The sequence below is a fragment of the Pleuronectes platessa genome, chromosome 2 (genome assembly GCF_947347685.1).
Source record: "Pleuronectes platessa chromosome 2, fPlePla1.1, whole genome shotgun sequence".
Classification (NCBI taxonomy): Eukaryota; Metazoa; Chordata; class Actinopteri; order Pleuronectiformes; family Pleuronectidae; genus Pleuronectes; species Pleuronectes platessa.
Window position 1 is genome coordinate 16335528 of NC_070627.1, and position 22638 is coordinate 16358165.

General features: G+C 42.1%; 1 protein-coding gene across 1 annotated transcript; it reads left to right on the top strand.

Moving 5' to 3' along the window:
- Positions 1 to 104: 104 nt before the first annotated feature.
- On the top strand, positions 105 to 21744 carry esyt1b (extended synaptotagmin-like protein 1b). The gene is made up of 53 exons (XM_053435569.1): positions 105 to 352; positions 974 to 2109; positions 3605 to 3646; positions 4607 to 4741; positions 4849 to 4922; positions 5418 to 5490; positions 5610 to 5699; positions 5877 to 5932; positions 6072 to 6192; positions 6289 to 6465; positions 6695 to 6777; positions 6982 to 7030; positions 7579 to 7668; positions 7818 to 7913; positions 9126 to 9197; positions 9298 to 9384; positions 9500 to 9649; positions 9825 to 9938; positions 10022 to 10198; positions 10341 to 10426; positions 10514 to 10562; positions 11136 to 11225; positions 11310 to 11405; positions 11498 to 11569; positions 11689 to 11775; positions 11868 to 12014; positions 12360 to 12466; positions 12575 to 12752; positions 12866 to 13042; positions 13138 to 13220; positions 13444 to 13492; positions 13582 to 13671; positions 13862 to 13957; positions 14156 to 14227; positions 14516 to 14602; positions 14690 to 14836; positions 14956 to 15092; positions 15617 to 15737; positions 15819 to 15907; positions 16166 to 16289; positions 16718 to 16894; positions 16996 to 17078; positions 17338 to 17386; positions 17478 to 17567; positions 17695 to 17790; positions 17886 to 17957; positions 18053 to 18139; positions 18226 to 18372; positions 18482 to 18624; positions 19398 to 19529; positions 19645 to 19747; positions 20064 to 20113; positions 20949 to 21744. The coding sequence occupies exons 2-53, from the start codon at positions 1750 to 1752 to the stop codon at positions 20974 to 20976; spliced, it is 5487 nt and encodes a 1828-aa protein (XP_053291544.1). The 5' UTR covers positions 105 to 352; positions 974 to 1749; the 3' UTR covers positions 20977 to 21744.
- The last annotated feature ends 894 nt before the right edge of the window (positions 21745 to 22638 follow it).

The window sequence follows — 22638 nt, forward strand, 5'->3', positions numbered from 1 at the left end:
GAAAGATTTGTACTGGTAAATGCTCATGTTACCGTCCCATTGCTTGAGCTGTCTGGGTGGGGTCACATTGTGTAAACTTAAGTATAATCGCCTGTCTCTACAGTAGCTTCACATCCGTGTGACTCTTCAAACAAGTGGAGCATTTGGTGTTTGTCTGCCACAAGCACTGGGAATGATTTCGTCCTGCAGGGGCCTGTGCGCCCACAACGGATTAAGGGACAGAGGAGAGTGCACACTCTGCTGTTTTCAAGTCGACTGAGGCAGCAGAACAATTTTCACCAAGCAGTAGCTATATGGCTATTTCACAGTATTGTCTCATCCGAATAAAGCTGTTCTGCGCACCACCAGACAGGTAAATGTACCTTTTGATAGACAATGACATCCACATTTGAAGTTGAAAGTTCTTATATTGCAGTGTGAATGCTGTAGTGCTTTGTTGAATCATGTTGAAAATGCATGAAAGCTTTGCTTGAGACAGCTAAGCTCAAATTGAATTTGCAGAAAATAAGAAAATGTGGTTGCTTGCTTGCGTCAAGAAGCACATTGTGTGAAAGAGCACATTTCTTTTTTAAAACATTACCCACAAATTGCGTGTGTGGGGTGAAAGATGTGAGAGAAAAGAGAAGTACAAATATTTGCTGAAAAGCAGAGCAGATGATTCCTTATTAGAACAGTAAATATGAGGGGACAAAAGCAAAACATTCTAACTACAATTATTTCAAAATCAGTTTATGATATCAAAATAGTTGAATAATATTTGAGGGGTTTTGGGACTTTTAAAGGGACTTTGTGTTTCTACCACACCGTATGAAGAGGATAAAGGAGCAGAGTATAATATTCTTTTCATTGCGTTTTATTGCAAAAAATGTGAAATGCTCCAGTTTTCCCACTGTGAGAAGTGTTGGTCATCCTGCCATCGCTACCTGAGGGGAAGTTTGCAGCCGTCTCCATGCGTTTGTTTCTTTTTCTGCAGAATCACACAAAAACTGCAGAAGGAACTCCCACGGAACTTGGTGGAAGGACGTGTCGAGCACCAAGAAAGAACCCACACAAGTTTGACATGGATCCAGTAATGTTTAGTATCACGTTCATAACACTGAAAGATATGATTTCTTAATGCCGTTTCTTTTTTACTAGTTTGGGATTTTGAATGAGTGAAATATCACAGGAGAAGTTGCTCTGACCAACATTTTGATAGTGCAATGCTAGAAGTAGTTTACAGAGGACAGGGTTAGCAATGTTCAGGAACAAATGTATTTCTTGCAGAGAAAACATGATGAATCCACATGATGAATCCACATGATGAATGTTGGGTTTAACAACATCCAGCCTTATAAAGCCCCCTCGCAGTGGAACATCAGAATACAGTCACGCTGCGGTGGATCGTCTCAGGTTATTGGATGACTTGCCTCAGCAGTGAAAGAGTCAAAGATGCAGCTATTTTAGTGGCAGTGGGAGTGTCCTCATCAGATAACGGGACAGGCTGAGGAGACTCGAGCTGGGATCAGTCTGTGAAAACTACCGACACTCACAACAACAATAAAACCGCGTTTAAGCCCCGTTAGAAGAAGATGCGACTCGCGGGGGCGGTGATCTGAGTTACCGGGAGAACTCGTGTTCCTACGGTGGGTGGCCGACGTTAGGGATGTGACGGTGGAGTGAGCGTAAAGTCCGCTTTTTAAAGTCCGGATTCACCATAAGAAAGAAGCGCTTTCGTTAGGTTTTGGGGGTTTCTTTTTTTATTCCATAATGCAAAGCGACAAACCAGAGTCGAGCGAACCCAAGGGCGCCGAGGGTCCGAGCGACACCGAGGAGAAGGCACCGAGCGCGGTTGCCACGCTCGACGCTCCGGCTTCGAAGGGGATCAGCGCCGTCGCGGTTCTCTGGACCTTCGGGAAATGCCTCGGGGCCCTGCTGCCCGTCTACCTGGCCGGCTACTACCGGGTCAGCACCAGCCTGCTGGTGTTCGGCATGATGGTCTACACCGGGTGGAAGCACGCCCGAGAGGCCAAGGAGGCGCGCCTGAAGTGCGCCATCCAGCTGCAGGACAACGAGCAGGAGTACACGTCCATGAAAGTGTCCAGGATCAAGAGGGACCTCCCTGCTTGGGTGAGACACGAGCACACAACAACAGAGTGTTTTAACCTGACAGCACAGCCACCACCCTGAGCCCACCGTGACCCAACCCCACCTCACATAAACACCCTTAAGCCACAGCGTCACAGACACAATGTGCAGGGTCTGATCAACCAAAGGTTCCCAGTGGATTCTCAGCCAAGGGCCCCAGGAGATAGAAAACAATCCAGGGACCCCCCTAATGTACATCCCTTGGAATAAGTAGACATAACTTGTTGTTCATACACTTCTACTTAGTTGTGTGTAAGAACAACATAATAGAAATATCATAGAAAGATATTAAACATGCATCTCAAATATTTTCCCCTTGTCAACACAGAAGTGGAAATCACCGGGTAACTCATGATATGATACAATACATGGCTCGCGATCAAGATATTATTACGATACATCTATTCTGCAATAATTTACATATTGAAAGACAATAATATAACAATGCATCTTGATATCTATCTAACTGAAGAAGTATACAAAATGCCCCTTCAGAGGTTAAGTGCATTGGAAGATGATATGTCGTCCCACTACTAATCTTGATCATTTCAATAGAAGAATCTGGACATTTTCTGAGGGCCCCCAATTGAGAATCACTGTAATAAAGAATGGTTTCCAGTAACTCAGCTATTTTTAGCTGCTATGGATTCACATAATTGTCCAGGGTCTCCAGAGAAAACATTAACATCCTTAAATAACATCCCTGTATACAGTGAGATTCAGACTCTGCTCCTCAGGTCCTTAGAAAAGCTCTTCCTGCTGGAGTTTAGGTCCTCATTCAAACGTTCACACATGCAGTAGTTCCTTTTTGTCACATAGTACTTTGTTCTCCCAGGATTTCCTCTAATAGGTGAGTGTGAGTGTGTATGTTGTGTCTAAACTAATCTAAAAGTAAATTGGAGCAGTTCAGGGACACTTAAAGCATTAAATTCTTTGTGCAGTTTTAATTAAAGATCGCTGGAAAATTAGTAAGACATGCACCAATCATTGAAATGCTGGAACCCACATGGGTCTGCTTTTCACTCTGTGTATCTGGCCACACCCAAACAAGGTTCCTGTGTTGTTTCAGTAATTGCTTACATAACCAGACAGCATGCACACTCATTCAATTATTAAAAATGGGTCCTTTCCATGTTGTTGTCCAGTACTGCACAACAAATGGCCTCTGTTAGTATTATGAATAAAATATAAAAAGAGATTGGAAGCACTCATACTCGATAAGTGACTTGCAAAGATAACAATGTTATAGCACCTACATAATTCAAAGAGATGTTTAAAATGACAGATGCTGCACCTCTTTGCTTTTTTCCTATTGGAAATATTTACACCTGGTGCACAAGGCAATGGGTTCTTGATAACTTTCCAGATGTGCATCAGCCATCGCTGAATCATTTCCTGAAAGTGTTGTGATGGTAATGATTATCATGCTCTATTCTTAATGATTGTATCCTCTTTGTATGTCTTCCTGTTACTGTAGGTCAACTTCCCAGACGTTGAGAAAGTTGAGTGGCTGAATAAGGTAAAATATTATCAGTTTCCTATTTCACTTCATCTTTTTAGCCAATGACGTTACACAAAGATAATGTGTATCCCTCCTTTGTTAAGCCCACAGCACAGACACACGTCTGCCCATGTGATAGCTCAGCTGTCGTGTTGAATGACATTAGTGTGTGTTTGGTTAATAGCTGATGCTAGCTGAGGGTAGCGTTCCCTCTGTTGCTTCCACATTCCCAGAAAAAAGGCCCAGCCCCCCTGATTCGTGTAGCCATTCTGTCTGTGCTGCAGAGAGAAGGCCCAGTGCCAGGGCACCCTCTCAACATTTCCATTTCATTACAGACTAGCATACAGGAAGGGGGAGGAGCGGCCCAGTCACTGTAAAACTAAATAAAACCTGCAGCTATTGTTCCTGCCTCCAACTTTCTCGATCTCTCAGACAGACAAGGGTGATGTAGAGATTCAGAGATATACATTTTCGTGATGACAGAACCACAAGATCTGAGCAGAGGAAGCAGAGATTTGAGACTTTTCCCTGGAGGGGGAGGTCAGCAGATTCCACTGTTGCTCAGGCTTCGTCCTACTCAGGAGCAGGCGGCTGATGACTCACGCTCTGCTTATGCCAGACAGTAACCAACTCTGCTTTTTTATTTTTTCCACAGTCACACAAGCACCCAACTAAACACTGACCCTGCTTTGTTCTATCCCCTGTTGAAATGGAAAATAGCAGCTTCATTCAGATAGCAACATAAATATCTTACACACACATTTGCACATCAGAAGACAAACAGCTGAGGAAACTCAACTGGCCACAGCTGTCTCTGTCTTTCCTCTGTTATTGCCTGAGGAAGCCAAAGCATCTGACAAATAGTTTTGTTACATTGTACATGGCTAACATTACTAAGTTTACTTACTGGTTGAAAACGTCAGGGATGTATATTATATATCTTCCCTCTTACAACCTTGTGCTTGGCGACCTGACCAGGTGCTGCAGCAGGTGTGGCCTTTCGTCGGCCAGTACCTGGAGAAGCTTCTGGTGGAAACCATCGCTCCATCTATCCGAGCTTCAAGCTCCCACCTCCAGACCCTCAGCTTCACAAAAGTGGACATGGGAGACAAGGTGAGAGCTTTACTATAATATGAGGCAGCATTAAAAGATTCACACAAATGCTGCACGTTCTTTACAGCACATAATGTGCAAACAAATGTTCTCTCTGTCTTCTGCAGGCCATGAAGGTTGTAGGGATCAAGGCACACACAGAGAACGACAAGGGACAAGTCCTGCTAGATCTGTATATCAGGTGAAGGGTCATGCTTTGCTCTTTGTGTTTGTCAGACCCCAGTCAGAACTTAAATGATCTGACTTGCTACAACCTCACAATTAATCAATATCATTTTGTTTGTGGTTACACACATACACACACATGCACACACACACATGCAAACACACACACACACACACACACACACACACACACACACACACACACACACACACACACACACACAAATACCCAAGGAGAATGGATACATCTGTAAAATGAGACTGGGTTAAAACATTATTATACACAAATGACATACATGCTTATTTACATATAGAGTGTGGAAGTGAGATCCTGGAGACACATTCAGGTCGATTTTAAAACCACACGTTCTTAGAGATGATCACTTGTGATCGGATCTCTCAGGGTGGTTTATAATATCAGGTCTGAACAGGGCCTTAGTCACCGTCTCTCCAGTTTCACAGCTTCCAGAAGGTTTTACTATACGTGACACTTTGCTTCTTTTATCTTCAGCTATGTTGGTAATGTGGAGATCAATGTTGAGGTGAAAAGATACTTCTGCAAGGCTGGAGTCAAAGGAATACAGGTATGTCTTATCGAGCAGTAATTATTTTATCCTCCTTTTTGTATTATTTAAGAAGATGTCCACATAAAGCTCATGGGTTTACTTAGCAGACATTTCAAAAGCATCTTCTCCATCTCTAGCTTCATGGGATGATGAGGGTGATCCTGGAGCCTCTGATTGGAGATGTGCCCATAGTGGGCGCCGTCACCATGTTTTTCATCCGAAGACCCGTAAGTCCATTTTACAAGCACCTCTATGTGTACTTTTCTTGTTGTGGCCTTAAACCCAGATTCCTGTCCCCATCACATTTCTCAGTTTAGCCTCATATACATTTCCTGCTATTGATTTCTTATCAGTCCTGATTGATTTGCTGCAGAGTCAATTCTTCTGTCTAAATCTCCTCCTAGAAACTGGACATTAATTGGACGGGACTGACTAATTTGTTGGACGTCCCTGGACTGAAGTGAGTCATGCTGAAATTTTTTTACTTAGGTTTACACATTAGTAACAGTAAGTATTGATTTCCCTGTGGATTGTACTACACAGGGATGAATAAATTATGCAGGCAGTTTTCACTGACACTACTTCCTCCTTGGTCTCAGTGTCATGTCAGACAGCATGATTATGGATGCCATTGCCTCCTTCTTGGTTTTGCCAAACCGCCTGGTTGTCCCCCTGGTTCCTGGCCTGCATGTGGCCCAACTACGCTCTCCTTTGCCACGGGTAAAGCCTGAACATGCACCTTACAGATATAGATATTATTTCACATCTCAGCAAACACCAATATATCATACTTTACACCCCCTTTTTCTTTCTCAGGGTGTGGTACGCATCCACCTAGTGGAGGCACAGAATCTCGCAGCAAAGGACAGCTATGTGAAAGGGGTCATGGCCGGCTTGTCTGACCCTTACGCCATATTGAGGGTCGGCCCTCAGACCTTTACCTCCCCTCACGTTGACAACACAGACTCTCCCAAGTGGGGGGAGATGTATGAGGTAAGGAGAATGAAGAGTTTTGATTTGGAAAGGCTGGAATCTGTGTTGTTATTATTCTGCGCACAAAGGGGTGGAAATATTCTTAGCTTTTCATGGATTTCATGTGTCATTTCATCTTGTTCTGTATTTGAGTTTTGAGACTGTTCATTTACATTCATTAGGCCGTAGCCAGCATCCACTCAGTCCGTTCTGTGCGTCTTCATGTCCTTATGTGTGTCTGGTGCATCAGGTTATTGTCCATGAAGTACCTGGTCAAGAGTTGGAGGTGGAGGTATATGACAAAGACCCAGACCAGGATGATTTCCTGGGCAGGTACATATACATCATTCATGTCTTCTGTGTGCCGATGTTGAATCTGACATTGCCACATTTCATCTGCCACTTTTCATGGTCAATGGGGAAATGTTTTGTTTTGTAACAATCAATTAATTCATTAAAATGTATGCTATTATCATTTTATCTTCAGCAGAACATTTGTCTTTTAGTAATTCCGCCTTACACTCCTCCTTCATACAGGGCCAAACTGGATTTGGGGATTGTGAAGAAATCCATATTTGTCGATGATGTGAGTAAAGAATGTTTTCATATCGTTCACAATATTCTTTTGTATAAGCAAAGTCTCGAAATGTATTTATTAGTAGTTCATTTAATACAGAGAAACATAGTAACAGGTTGCAGGTGCAGGATAAACATGATTTCTAGCTGAGGCTAATTTGCAAAACCCTGTCCCTTGTTAGGCTTTTCTTATGTAGGAAGATCACAACGCATTGTTATAATAGAATTATAAATTAATCTAATACACACACACTCAAACACACACACACATGCACAGAGAAAGGGACATGATCAAATGAGCAAAGTAATTATATCAAATTACAAATACATAAAACATAAGCACAGCTGCATGAACAGAGATTGCAGGTTTGGTTTGGTTTTAGCATCGCGATCAAATATTTCCAGATTACCTAGTTTTTTTATATTTCTGTAGGTAAGAATTCCAAAAATGTTTTCTCATTACTGAAAAAGATGGGTGACTGAAAGTGTTTTTTTCCGCTGTGCAACGCTGAATTTACTGTGTGGATTGTAAATGTGTGTCTGTGTCTGTTTCCCCAGTGGTTCACTCTGAAGGACACCACCTCAGGACGGGTTCATTTCCGACTGGAGTGGTTGACCTTGTTGCCCAGCAGCGAACGACTAGAGCAGGTTTGAGTCACTTATTTCCAGTGATATTGTTAATTCCCCTTAGGTGATTACCCTCTGTACCCACAGTGGATCTTTGTGTGCCACTCAGCCCTCTGTTATTGTCTCACACAATTACACTTCATAAAAATCTCTGTTCAATTCCCTCCCAGATCCTAAAGAGAAACGAGAGTGTCACTAGTAAGACTGCCGATCCGCCGTCTTCTGCCATCTTGGTTGTGTATCTGGACAAGGCTGAGGCACTTCCTGTGAGTCAAATGTCTCTATGTGTGCCGCCGTGTTCGTGCTCAGCTCTGAGCGGCTTCCTGTGTGTGGTCACACTTGAAGCAGAGCAGTAACTGCCATCTGTTAGACATTCCACATTGTTGTTGCCTTGTCCTCTAACCCTGTTCCCATCCAGTGCAGTGCGGAGTGGGGCTAACTTTATCCAGGACTGTCGAACACATAGTTCCTGCTGTGCTCATTTCTGCATTCATATCTCATACTAAAGGAAGAAGCATTGACTGAATCCTCGGAATGAAGCTCACGCTTTGTGGTTTCTCTCGGGGCAAATCTCTACTTCCTGATTATGCCAAGCTGCACGGGGCTCTTATTATTTCTGCTGTTACTATGGCAGCTTGTGAAACACAATTATTCACATAAACCATGTGCTGTCAGAATGGCTGAGGTCATTTTAGCTCTGCTCTTGGTCACAGAGGAAGTCTTTGTTCACAGGCCTCTCTGTGTTTTCATATTGGACATATCGGACATATTGGACATATCAGCCAATACCGAGTATCAATCAGATACAAGTGCATTAAAAAACATACATAATGCATTTTAACAGCTCAATGCTACTTACCCTGTATGGAATCGATGGTTGCTATCATTGTATAGCCTAGCCCAGGATAATTAATGTCATAAGATGTATTTTATTTTCTAGTTTTACAGTCAGAACTGGAAAGAAACACAAATAAACAAATCCAAGAATACTTAATAAGGACTTCCTTTAAAAAGCTGTTAAAGTGAAGCCAGAGTTAATAGACATTAAATACCTTTTAGGTTTGAAACAGTACAGTAACAGCAGGAAACAGAGTAACAGCAACTTAAACTAAATAAATCTAGGAATAAATTGGCTACACACTAGTGCCACCCCTTGCATATGGGGTAGTATTGCATATGGTACTTGTCGCCTTTTTACTTGCTAGACTCCTGGCATTATAGTTAGCTCTGGCTAATGCTACACTGCCTACTCCAGTGGCAGAACAGTGAAACTGCCGATTTGAAGCAGCAAACAAGTGTTTTCCTGGCAAACAAATCTGCACTTTTATCTGATTGGGGAAACAATTTGCTTTAAAGAGGTGGTTTTGGATTGGTATAAAGATATGTGAGCTCTGTCAGTATATATCAATATCAGAAGAATTTCTGATGGTGATGACTGCATAGGAACATTTCCATGTCTAATAATGTGCATCTTTTAGATGAAGAAGGGAGATAAAGAGCCCAATCCCATGGTGCAGTTGTCTGTGGAGGATGTCACGAGAGAGAGCAAGGTATTTCTAATGAGAAAACAATTGTGCTGTTTTATTTTGATTTAATGTGAATCTTGAACGTCTAATTAAAATCCCCCCTACTGTCTATTCCTGCCTTCAGACTTGTTACACAACTGTTAATCCAGATTGGGAGGAAGCGTTTACCTTCTTCATCCACAATCCACTCAAACAGGACATAGACATTCAGGTAACAGCTCAAAAGCTCATTAGCTGATCTGCAATACACTTTTAACTCAGGCATTCTGACAGACATACTGTTTTTTGTCTTATTTTGTTTTTTCTCTTCATTTAAAATGCACCAGGTGAAGGACGCCGACCGTGTGCAGACCTTGGGGAGTCTGACCATCCCTCTGTCCCGTTTGCTGTCCAACGCCAATCTTTCTCTGGACCAGTGGTTCCAGTTGGACAATTCTGGATCAGCCAGTCGCATCTATATCAATACAGTTCTCAGGGTAAATCACAAATAGACCAAATGACCAATCCTTCACGGAATTACACAAAGAAATTAAGAAAGTAAATACACAAAAGTGCAAGCATAAAGTAGAAGTGTTAACTGAGGTCACAACTAGAAATGAATTATGTGGTTTTGGTCACAATTTATCTCTTATTTTTTCCACTGCACAATAGCTCCTGTGGTTAGATGAGGAACGTATTGGAGCAGATGTGTCATCTGGTCTGGCAGCTGGACTTTCCAAACAGCTGCCACAACAGAGCTCCCCTCATCCGAGCTTTGCCACAGAGGTAACAGATGACAGTGTATATATGTACATGTTTGAACAGTCTATTGCACGTATACATATTTGAAAGTGTGTCATTGTTTTCAGGGAGTGCTCCGGATTCACCTGTTGGCAGGTCAGAATCTTGTTCCGAAAGACAACCTGATGGGAGGAATGGTGAAAGGGAAAAGTGATCCTTACGTCAAGATCAACGTTGGGGGCGAAACATTCACGAGTCATGTTATCAAGGGCAATCTGAACCCCACATGGAATGAGATGTACGAGGTAAATCACAGGAAGTCATGGAAAGAAAATAGATTTAACGCTCCACTTAATGTTGATTGCTGGGAAAATGTAGTTTTAGCATGCATTTAAAAATGTGTTGTATACTTTGATTTGCAAGATTGTGACCGTGTTCTCCTTTCAGGTGGTTCTAACACAACTGCCAGGCCAGGACCTGCTTGTGGAAATGTTTGATAAAGACATGGACATGAAGGATGACTTCATGGGAAGGTAGCTGCGTATTATTTATGTGTCACATGCGTTAATTAGACTCAGGAAGCTGCATTCATACAGTATGTCATATGTCTTGACACACAGGTTGAAGATTAGTCTGAAGGACATCATTGATTCCCAGTACACTGATCAGGTGAGATACTTCAAACACACCGTTGATGGTTTTAGTCATGTGGTTAGAATGAGGGAAAAGCAGCACAGCAAGTGGACATTGAACCAAAAGTAAACAAAGATTGGTCCGAGACATTTCGAGTTCTAGAAAAAGGGGGAAAGAAGAGGCACAGAGGTGGAATAAAAATAACGTTTAAATCAATGATCTGAACTCAGGCCTTAAAAGGTCTTGAATATGTTAAAATATGTACTAGCTCTTAAATATATTTGAGTATAGTTCTTTATTATTTTCACATTCGTTTAACTTAACTGTCGCTCTTTAAATTTAGTTTTTTTATATAAAAATGGTTTGGTAAATTACAGAGATTCTATTGTTCTTCTGTGTTGCAGTTCTCTCTTAATGATACATATATAAACACGGGGTAATAAAACTGCTAACATGACCGACATAGACACACACTGTCTCTACCTGTAGTTTGTGATGAGCATATCGACGGTTATGTTCCTACTTCTTCAAAAAGGTCTCAAATGTAACTTGTTTAAACCTGCAGAAACTTGATAAGCCACATTAACACGGTTCCTCCTTATTTCTCAGTGGTACACTCTCAGTGACGTGAAATCTGGTCGACTCCACCTGGTGCTGGAATGGGTTCCAACATCCTCAGAGTCCGACAGGTTGGACCAGGTCAGTACTTTTAGATCGAGTCATTGATGGATGCTTTGTGTTTAGCTCGATTCACATTCACTCTTCTCTTGCCTGTGTCTTCAGGTTCTTCAGTTCCGTTCCAGACAGTCCTACCAGAACAAAGTCGTTCCCTCAGCAGGTCTACTGTTTGTGTATATCGAGCAAGCCGATGGTTTACCGGTGAGGCCTTAGAGAGTGCCGTAAAGGATTAAATGCAGGGTTAAAGCAGTAAAACCACAAAGAACACAATTGTCAGTTCTCTCTCTTTGCAGGTGAAGAAGAGTGGAAAAGAGCCTAAAGTTGGAGCAGAGCTGACTCTTGGAGACATGTCTCGCAAAACGACAGTAAGGCACCAAAAATAAATAGACGGAGCACTTCAGTGAATCTCTAAGGGAAATTCCAGACCTCATTCAGATAATACTGAGTTTGAAGTTTCTCCCTTTTTCTGACACTTGTTCTAAAGGTATGTGAGCGCAGCACATCCCCTCAGTGGAATGAGGCTTTCTGTTACCTGGTTCAAGATCCCAGAAAAGATGTTCTGGTAATCAAGGTGGGAAGGCTTCACTGCTTATTCAACACACCACAGATGCAAATATTGTCATGTCTGATTACAAACACTCCCACTTTGTTATGTTTCTCCAGTTCTCTCACAGCTGGACCCTGCCCATTGGTTCCCTGGTGGTTCCTATTAAAGAGCTGCTGTCGGAACCGGAGCTGGTCCTGGACCAGTGGTTCAATCTGGATGGAGCCTCACCAGACAGTCGGGTTCTCCTGAGGGCTGAACTTAAGGTGGGAGAACTCAAGTCTTTTCATTTTGTCTGTATGATTCATGTTACTGCTTGAGTTTCTTTTTCTTCATATCTTTATCCTTTACAGTAATTTGTACAGTTTATTTTGCTCTCTATGTTATTGTAACATATTTATCTTTGTATTTGTATTTGTTTAGCTCTATGTAACTCTATATAATATTTGTCTTTGTTTCTTTCTCATGTGTATGTATGTATCTTTGGAGTTTGTGGCTTTAGAGTCAGTTCTCAGATTTTATACTTGATCTACTGATAATGATATTTACAGTCAGGACTGTTACAAAGCTGATTAACAAAGTGAAATGATTAATATCCAATTCAATTACAGATGCTGATTCCCACCAAATGTCCTGGTGCCACTGATAAAGCCAAGTTCACTTCGGCATCAGACCCCTCTCCTGCTCAGCGAAAACCTGAGATAGAGACAGTGCTGAGGTGAGACCATCTATCCATCCGTCCATCCATTCGTCCATCCATCCATCCGTCCGTCCATCTCACACTTTCTCGATTCTCTGTTAAATTTCCTTCATTACTACATTTAAGGTCCAGTTCAGTGGACACTCCTCCTGTGGAGACCATTGTCTCTTCAGTCACTTCACACGAAGACGTTGACGTAATGGAAACAGCAGCTGAGGTGACTGAAGAGAAAGTGGAAGAACCACCGAGCCCTGCTGTGGCACAACCTCCCCACACTTCTCCAGACCTCAGCTTTGCCAGTGAGGTACATTGCCTAATAGTGATCTACAGCACCAGATACAAGCAGGAGGATGTGACACCATCACGTTCAATAAAGTACATGATATATTTATATAGTTAAATGGTCTCTTTTTATAGGGGCTGCTGAGAATCATCCTGCTGGAGGCCCAGAGTCTGGTTGCCAAAGACAGTATGATGGGCGGTATGGTAAAGGGCAAGAGTGACCCCTATGCAAAGATCAGTGTTGGAGACTCTGCGTTTAAGAGTAATGTGATCAAGGAGAATCTCAACCCAGTCTGGAATGAAATGTATGAGGTGAGTAGAGGCGACTGCACAATTTGAATTCTCATGATCTGATTGAAATGGAGATGACAGTGATAACCAGGAGCAACTATCCTCTGCTGCCACAGGTGGTGCTGAGGCCCCAGTCGGGACAGGAGGTGCAAGTGGAACTATACGACAAAGACATGGACAAAGATGACTTCCTGGGCAGGTGAGTGCAAATGTGGAGGTGTCCAGCTGGACAGCAGTCACTGGTATCACTTATTATGTGCTGTATTATGAGAAAGCAAAAAAAGAATTTGCGTATTTTCAATAATGTAGGATTATAGTCGAAAACAAAGACTGTTACAGCATCAGGAACTATTCATACTTTAGATTTTGTATTTTTGGGGCTGTACTTCACACATGTGTATTTTATTCTTCATTTCAAACAGATTCAAAATTAGTGTGGCTGACATCATCCGTTCCCAGTACATAGACGAGGTGAGTATAATAACTGTGTATGAATGCGTGTTCCTTTGGTGTAATCACAGGCTGTGACTCAGTAAATGTACTTGTCATCTCTGCCTCAGTGGTACCTGCTGAGTGACGTGAAGTCTGGACGTGTTCGCCTCATATTGGAGTGGGTTGCAGCAGTGTCCTCTGATAACAACCTGGAGCAAGTTAGTACAACATTTTTATGATTTGTTCAGGTTTCTTCTGTCAATCATGCACATATTTTATTCATCATCATTTGTGTTGCCTGTTGCTCTCTCAACCAAATAGCTTCACCTGCTCAGCTGATTCAATGTGCACATCCCCACTGTAATGAATCACTGTAATGTGTTTCTTGATGTTAATTCTCTGCTGCAGGTGATGCAGCTCCAGTCTCTCCAGTCTTACCAGAACAAGGCTGTTTCCTCTGCAGCTCTGCTCTTTGTCTATGTGGACAGAGCCCACTCATTGCCTGTGAGTACCTTGTCATCAAAACATGTGCTGCTGAAGAGATGCTCAACTGGAATAAAGTGGACAATTACGTCACACTCTTGAGAATTTGATTTATAAGTTGTTGGCAGAGCAAGTTAAGGACGTTTTTTTTAGAAGAAGGGAAGAGAATGAAATGAATCTATTCTTCCAATGTTAAGCGTTACGTATTTCTGTGTCCAGTTCAAGAAAAGTGGAAAGGAGCCCAAGGCTGGGGCCGAGCTTGTATTTGGAAACAAAACCTACAAAACCAAGGTATGACTCTGATAATAAACACCTGAAACACACACACAAGTAACTAAACAATTGTGTTGGTAAATGACTAAAAGTTTGCAGATTAAATAATTAAAAGGTACTATGTGTGGAATTAAAAAAGTCATAACTTTGGCTCCTCCCAGCATAACGACTGACAAATAAGACAGCAGCTCTGTGAGCAGTGCTTAGAATGCTACTATGAAGATGTTTCAGTTGAACCCAGAAGAAGGACACAACTTTAAGGGCTGATTATGATTTTTGTATTTGCTCCTTTTCTTCTGTTTGAAGGTTTGTGATCGCTCCTCCTCTCCTCAGTGGAGTGAGGGATTCCACTTTTTGGTGCGGGACCCTGAAAAGGAGATGCTCATAGTGAAGGTGAGTTATACACACTATCTAAAGCCTGCTGTAAAAATAAAGCATAATCTCTGAGTGACTTTATGAATGTGCCCTGTTCACTGGTAGTTGTCAAGTGCTTGGGACCAGCCAATGGGATCACTGGTTGTTACTGTCAGAGAGCTGCTCACCAAGCCACAGCTGGTCCTGGACCAGTGGATGCATCTGGATGGAGCTTTACCTGAAAGTGAGATTCTACTTAGGGCCGAACTCAAGGTACACACACACACACACAAACACACACACACACACACACACATACACACCGACGCAGGGGTATTGTCGCCATTGTCTCTGATACACAGAATAACCAACCAGAAATGTGTTATTGACAGATCCTGAACTCAAAGATGACTGAGGTTCCAAAGCCCTCTGTGACTAGTTCAGAGAAAGAAAAGATGGTCACCAGCTCTGACAAGACATTCAAAGCAGCGAGGGAAGAGGAAGAAATCTCAGAGCGTCCAACACATGAGTGAGTGTTTGGGTGGAGTCATGTGCCTATTCAAATTTGTCTCACGCATATGTTCTATTCTTAGAGTTAGCAAATTAATACACATTTGAAATAAACAAGCAACAAGAATGACCCTCAGTAGAGTTCATACCTCCACCAAGGCCCAACAGTCCCCTTATGAAGCCACATTTAAATAACACTTTGGCTCTGCAACAAATTGTACACACTGAATATCAGTCGCCTAATATGGCAATGTTAAAGAAAGTTAAAAAAACATCTGGATCCAACCCCGGATCCAGATCGCAGTGGGTTCTCCACTGACCCATACTGCATCCTTCCACTAGGTTCCATGGTAATCTTTTTAGTAGTTATTGTGTAATCCTGCTAACAATTAGACGGAGAGACAGACAAACTAACACAAGCGAAAACGTGAGTAACTGTAGCAATGGGAAGGTGGAGTTTCTCAGGAAATTAACTCTAATTGCAAAGTATAGCCTGGTGTTTTGTGACAGCTATATACATTATACGTGTGTGTGTGTGTTCAGGTCTGTTGCTGTATCCGACCAGCCCAAACAACCCGAGGCAGCAGAAACACCCGCTGCTGCGGCTCCTGTTGAACCAGCTGCCGTTTACACTGCACCTGAAACATTCCCTTCTGCTGCTGCTGTGAGTTTCATCACATGTCAGTCAGTTGTTATTGTGTTTTGTTTCTTTTCACCTTCATAACCTTGATTTGATTTTGCTCAGCTGGAGAGAGAACCAACAGATGGGGAGGAGCGTCCCTCACAATCAGACACATCAGTGGAAGGAGACTTTGAACCACAGCAAACAAAGGGGTGAGCTCCACGTTGTCTTAAAGGTCCAGTGTGTAATCAGCTGAAAGTCATTACCATCATGTTTTTGTTACCTCAGAATGAGCACTTTATATTTACATTAGGAGTCCGTCATGTCGCAGTTGTAGACCACCACAAAAAATCATGACTTTTCACACTGAGTGTGTGTGTGTGTGTGTGTGTGTGTGTGTGTGTGTGTGTGTGTGTGTGTGTGTGTGTGTGTGTGTGTGTGTATGTGTGTGCGCGTGTGTGTGTGTGTAGTGCTGGTCCAGATAGCCTTGCTTTTGCCACGGTGACTGGTCTTCCTGCTGAAACCCTGGGTCCAGCAGAGCTGAAAGAAACTCTTCCAGCACACACCAGCCCCAGCAAGGACTTTGGGGAGGAGGTGGGTTTAGATCTGAAAGTTAAGCTTCCACCTAGCACCTAAGAAGAGACCTTTACGAAAGGAAACAACATAATGTATTTGGATAAACAGCATTGAAGGAAAGGCATCTATCGTATTAGGGTTAATTCACCTATTACAGTTATATCTATTTAAAAATCGACTTCTGTAGATGTAGTGAAATATTTTCAATAAGCCTCAGCTCGAGAAGAAACAACCAGGTGCTCTAGGAAATATTTGGAGATTAAGAATATCAGTAATTTTGGCCACAAAGGTTGAATTGCATATGTAGAGAAAGATCTAAAATCATGACATAAAGAATAAATGCTTTTCTCCTCTCATATTCTTGCTCTATGTGGTGTCCTGTTTAAAGTAGCCACACATGAAAAGCTCCACCAGTTCCTGTATTAATTACAATGTTCATCCTGCAGGGGGTGCTGAGGATTCACCTGCTGGAGGCCGAGAAGCTGGTGGCAAAGGACAACATGATGGGGGGCATGGTGAAGGGCAAGAGTGACCCCTACGTCAAAATCAACATAGGTGGCGTTAGCTTTAAGAGTCATGTTATAAAAGAAAATCTTAACCCAACGTGGAATGAAATGTACGAGGTAGGAAGTGCTCTCATTTGAAATACTCAACAATAGTCTGTGTTTCATTGTATGTTCAGTATTAAGTTTTTTTACTGTGGCCTTTCGTTTGTTTTGAACAGACGGTGTTGAGCAGGAACAGCGTCCAGGAGATCAAGTTTGAAGCGTTTGATAAAGATCTAGATTCTGATGACTTCCTGGGCAGGTGTGTGTCCTGATCACTGCTCACTGTTCATCAGTAACTTATATTTGAACCCATATAAAAAATATGTAGGATCCTTTGTTCATTGATCTAAAAACTGTTTTCACTGAAGCTGGTTCATTGAGGACTGGCAAACTGGGACATATTCTGGTTTAAAAAATTTAAGTGGTAAAATAAACCTCAGTGTCAGTGCAGGAAATCTGGAAAACAAGACATTGAAATTGAAATCCTATTAAAATGTTTCCTTTTTTCTTATTCACAGATTTAGCATAAAGCTGAACGAGGTCATCAGATCGCAGTACACTGATCAGGTTGGTCTTTAACTCATAATCAGATTTCACAACATGTGAACGGTTTAATTTCCTCATTTAACGTTGCCGTTCCTCTTTGCCTCTGTTGCAGTGGTACACGCTGAACGATGTGAAGTCTGGGCGGGTTCACCTGATACTGGAGTGGGTTCCTACAGTTTCACATTCAGTCAATCTTGACCAGGTTGGTCAACAATACTTGTTTTAACCTCTGCCTATCCAGATTATTGAAGTGTAGCCAGGAGAGCAGGGAGCATTATTCTCATCACAACATTATTTCCAGGCCTAATCGGCTGTTCTCCTTGTCGCAGGTCCTGCAGCTTCAAACTCTCCAGTCGTTTCAGAACAAAGGTGTTCCCTCTGCTGCTCTGCTCTTTGTCCACATTGAGATGGCAAAATCATTACCTGTAAGTTTCCTGCAGTTTACCCACATGATGTTTAACAGTAAACAAAAACCGGTCATCATGTAATAAAACCTGAGCGCCTCTCTCTGCCCGATCAGTTGAAGAAAAGTGGAAAGGAGCCCAAAGCGGGTGCTGAGCTCGTTCTGGGTGAAACAACGTACAAAACCAAAGTGAGAATCCTCCCACACAGTCCTCTACACTCAGTCCAGTCGATCCAGTTTGAAATGTAGTGATGATATCTTTTCTTTTCATCGCCTCTGAGAAGCTGTGTGACCGCAGCACCTGTCCCGAGTGGAGCGAGTCTTTCTACTTCCTGGTCCGTGACCCTAAACATCAGATGCTCGTTGTCAAGGCAAGACATTTCTAAACATTTGTCTTTTTGAAGAGTGCAAATCTGCTGTTTGCAGAAGTGTTAAATGAAACTGTCTTCGTTTGCAGCTGTCGAGTGGCTGGGACCAGCCAATGGGATCTGTGGTTGTTACCATGAAGGAGCTTCTTGCAATGCCACGTCTGGTCCTGGACCAGTGGCTCCATCTGGATGGAGCTGCACCCCAGAGTCAAATCCTTCTGAGGGCTGAACTCAAGGTTAGAATGCAGACACATCTGCACTCATATATGCAAGTATTCAAATGTTGTATTTTATTGCTAGAAAACAAAGATATCTGTGTTGCCACACTGAATCTGTTTTCCATAGATTTTGGATTCCAAGATGGGGGATATGATCAGTGCAGGCACTCTGCCCTGTGCCGCCTCTGGCTCTGGAGCTGGGCAGGTGAAGCTGTCGCTGTCGTACTCCTCACAGGACAGGAAGCTCATCGTGGTCGTCCATGCTTGCAGGTGTGTTTCCTAAAATACTGTGCTTGTTTACTCCAGTTATATAAGTAACTTACACCCAGAATATTAATACATGTAAGAAATCGATTCAACATTCTTTGATGGAAACCATGATGTGTTTATAGTTATATAGAAAACTGTTTGCTTAAATACTGTATATATATAAAACTGTTCTAGAAGAAGAACTTACAAAGTGAGGACATAGTTGATAAAACCCGACCTGGGAACCCTGGGTACCCTGGGAACCCTGGGTACCCTGGGAATCCTCAACCTGCAAATAGATGGAACGAGCCCTCTGGCATTCCTTCCTTCCATCATTGCCACTGCTCCTCTGCTGCCACTATTTTTGATGTTATTGTGGTTATTGTAGTTATAAGTGGTGGATGATATAATTATTATACTTTTGATTATTAAGATTTGCATTGTACTGGTTGGAGTGGTAACTGTAGTGTGTTATCTATTGTTGTACTGAATGACTGAGGACTGTTTTTGCTGCTGAACCGCAGTACAGCACAGTGGTGCTGAGGTAGTCTGAGCTCATTTGAAGATGGGTGTGATGTGTGTTGTATTTTTTTGTTTATGTAAGTGTTTTGTTTTTTTATATTAAGGAAAACAAGATAAAACCTCAAGTGGAGAAAATGAGAAATACATTTATTTTTTACATTGCTCTGTATTTATTCTACAGAGGTATTATACTTCTCTAATGTGCTGGGATGTTTTGAATATGCTTTAAAAAATGATTTAAGATATACTTTAATCTATTTGTCTGGGTGCAGAGGTCTGACACCTCAGACAAAGGATGGTGTCGACAGCTACGTCTCCCTCATGCTGCTGCCAGACAAGAGCAAGGCCACCAAGAGGAAGACAGCAGTGAAGAAAAGAGACGTGCAGCCAGAATACAAGGAGAGGTACTCAGCTAACTGACTGACTGCATTGTATTCATACTCAAGTTGTTTTTAAAACTGCGATGATCCTTTTTAGCTTCAGTATTCACGTCTATTGATCTTTGGCATTTTCTCTAAGGTTTGAGTATGATCTGCCGATGGAGGAGACGAGATTCAGGTGCCTCAGTGTGTCAGTGAAAAATAACTCTGCCTCGTTCAGGAGCCGTGATGTGATTGGACAGGTCAGTCTGAGACTCGACAGTATTTACACCACCCCTTAATGTGGCATGGGACCCACAGGAGGTCTTGTACTTCAACTTTTTAAAATGTAGTGCATCCCAGTAGTCATTTGTTTGTAGTTCAGAGGTAAATACACAAGTGACACAAGTAACCAGTCCCGAAAAACACACAGATCGGGGAAAACGTGTTGAAATCCACTCTTGTCCATGTCAGGCCTTGCAGTGTATCCCTGCCTTTTCAGATTCCTTCAATGTGAAGCTTAATCATTTTAAGATGGCGCTAAATACATGTTAACATTGTTTCATTCCTGTTCTCCAGGTGCAGATCGAGTTGGCTGAAGTTGACCTGATTCCTGGCGTCACAGAATGGTGAGTAGAGTGGAGGGAACGGTCAGACTCCATTTAAAAATCTGTTCTCTATCTATTTAATAACAATAGTAAACAACCAACACTGACAATCTGTTGATGGACATTCATTAATTCAACTTAGGGGGTTTACCTGCCAGCCTTCAAAAAAAGTACGGTAGAATACAAATATCTCAGGATAGAGAGGAGTGAAACAAGTAGAGGACGCAGACAAAGATGTCGTCTTGGAAAGAAAACGATACTTGAGAGCTTTTGGCGCTGGCCCATTGCCATTGTCAAAAAACTGTTCTTTATGCAATGCCCTGCTTCCCGCAGGCTCGAACCAGACACCAGCCCTCACCTGGATGTTCTGGATACTATCGTGTTATTGTGAAAGAGTCCGACTCATACAATCTGCTGCATTCTTCATATGTGAAACACTAGAGAAACTAGAGAAAATGTCTGCATCCCATTTTCCGGAAATTTTCCAGATGTCTGAAAAATTGCTATAGTTTATAAGTTGTCTTTGTGGGAAAGAAAAACATTTATGAAACTGCTCACATCTAGAGTTAAAATATTAAGTTTGCAGGTATGCACGTACAGCAGAGAAATGGACGCTGGAGTGAATTGAAGCATTCTGGAATGGATGGAGTATCAGAATCCAAAAGCTTTACTGTCATTGCAAGAAACTGCATTAATTTGCTGTTCAGCACCTTCAAAAACCATCCATTCATACACACATTCCTAGACACACATCAGGGAGCGCTGAGCCGCTGCGTCTATGATATAATTGAACTGTGCACTTGAGGATCATCGTTACTTGTTTTCCATTGACCGACTGTCGCTCTCTTTATTCTAGGTTCACTCTGAAAGATGACGCTGAATAGTCGCTCTGCTTGCTGAGGACGTAAGATGATGACGATGATGTCATCGCTCAACTTGGCATCGTGCAATTGCTGCAACTCACACTGATGCCTTCTCCTTCACACCTCTGCACACAGCGCCACCGTGGCAGCCTTACCTGCATCCACCCAGCTCTCTGTGTATCAACATGCTGTATAATATATAGAAGTGGACTTCACTGCATATTCACATACATCAATACTCTCACCAAAGATACGTCTTCACACACTTCGAAACAAAGATAATCGGCTGAAGTAGCGGAGATGAGGTTAAAGTGCATGTTTATTTTGAATGAAGGTTACTTGACTATATGAAGAATTACTAGTTTGAAAGATTGAGTGGAGCAGAGGGAAGATGTAAAGGGACAGAAAGGATTAAGTCATGTTTATGTTATTGCTATTTTTATTGCTGCAAGAATGTTTGATCTGAGACTATCTCAGGAGAAAAGCAGTGCCATTTTAGACCATTGTTGTGTGCTGCACATGGATGGTAATGCTTTTTCAGCATTTCGGATCTGAAACGACAGGTTTACATCGGGTTTAATATACATTTTTAGATGCTTTGCTACATTTGTGTTTGAATTTGCTTTTGAAAACAATTGTGTGTGTTTTTCTTTTCTACAAGACATCTGTTACATCGCACCTGTGTTACAATCAAATTGTGCTGTATTTGATTTTATGTATATTTGCTAAGATCATGGATCAGATACTGTGTGTTGACAGAGGAAAAATAAACAGATTTTGGACATCTCCGCTCATGGTGTCGTGAAATGATTTTATGGTGGGTTGAATTTAAAAAACTGTTTTATTTGAGGTTCTCAAGGCTTCCCACTTCACCAACAATATCAGGTGCAAAAAATCTCTCGCTGAGAACTCTCAGTTACATATTTCCTGTCACCGATGAACCAGAAACTGGGATTTTTTGTTGTCTCAGATTCTGTGGTTTCCTGCAGTCTCATCGTGTCATCTTTATCAAAGACATCAATGCTAGTTTCAGTTTATTGAGGCCATTGACACCAAGTCAAGCTCTCCTCAGCAGCTTTTATATAAAATGTTCAGCTCTAAAGATCATGAAAAATAGAGCTTGAGACTCTCAGAAGAAAATGAATCTGAGGATGAGAACGAGCAGGGCAGCAGCCAATCTGTATCGCCCTGTTAGAGAGGTGGTTGAAATGCTGTTTGAGGGGTGCTGTCACTGTGCAAGTGTTCCAAAGAACACTGGTTACAGCTGTAGTGAACCACACTTTGTGGGCAGATGCACCAGACGTCTCAACTTCCTCCCATCGTACAATAAACATTGAGGTCCCACTGGTGCACATGCTCGACCAATTGCAGAACAGACTTCAACCAAATCTACCAAACAAATGAACACTCAAACAGACATCAGTGTGTTGAACTACCTTAAAGCTCCTATGAGTAAATTTTCGTTTTTGTTGATTTTGGCGACACTGTGGACAAAAGCCGTAGTGTTTCCTCTGCCCACTGTGCTGCGCGCATATACTGACATTTATGGTAAACGCATCCAAAACGTTTTTTTCAAAATAAACTGTTGACAAAGAGCATATACAAAATGCATAATTGAAAAGGAAATGGATTGGATTATATTCACAAGAAGTATCATCTTAGGTGTCATTTTTATGAATAGCA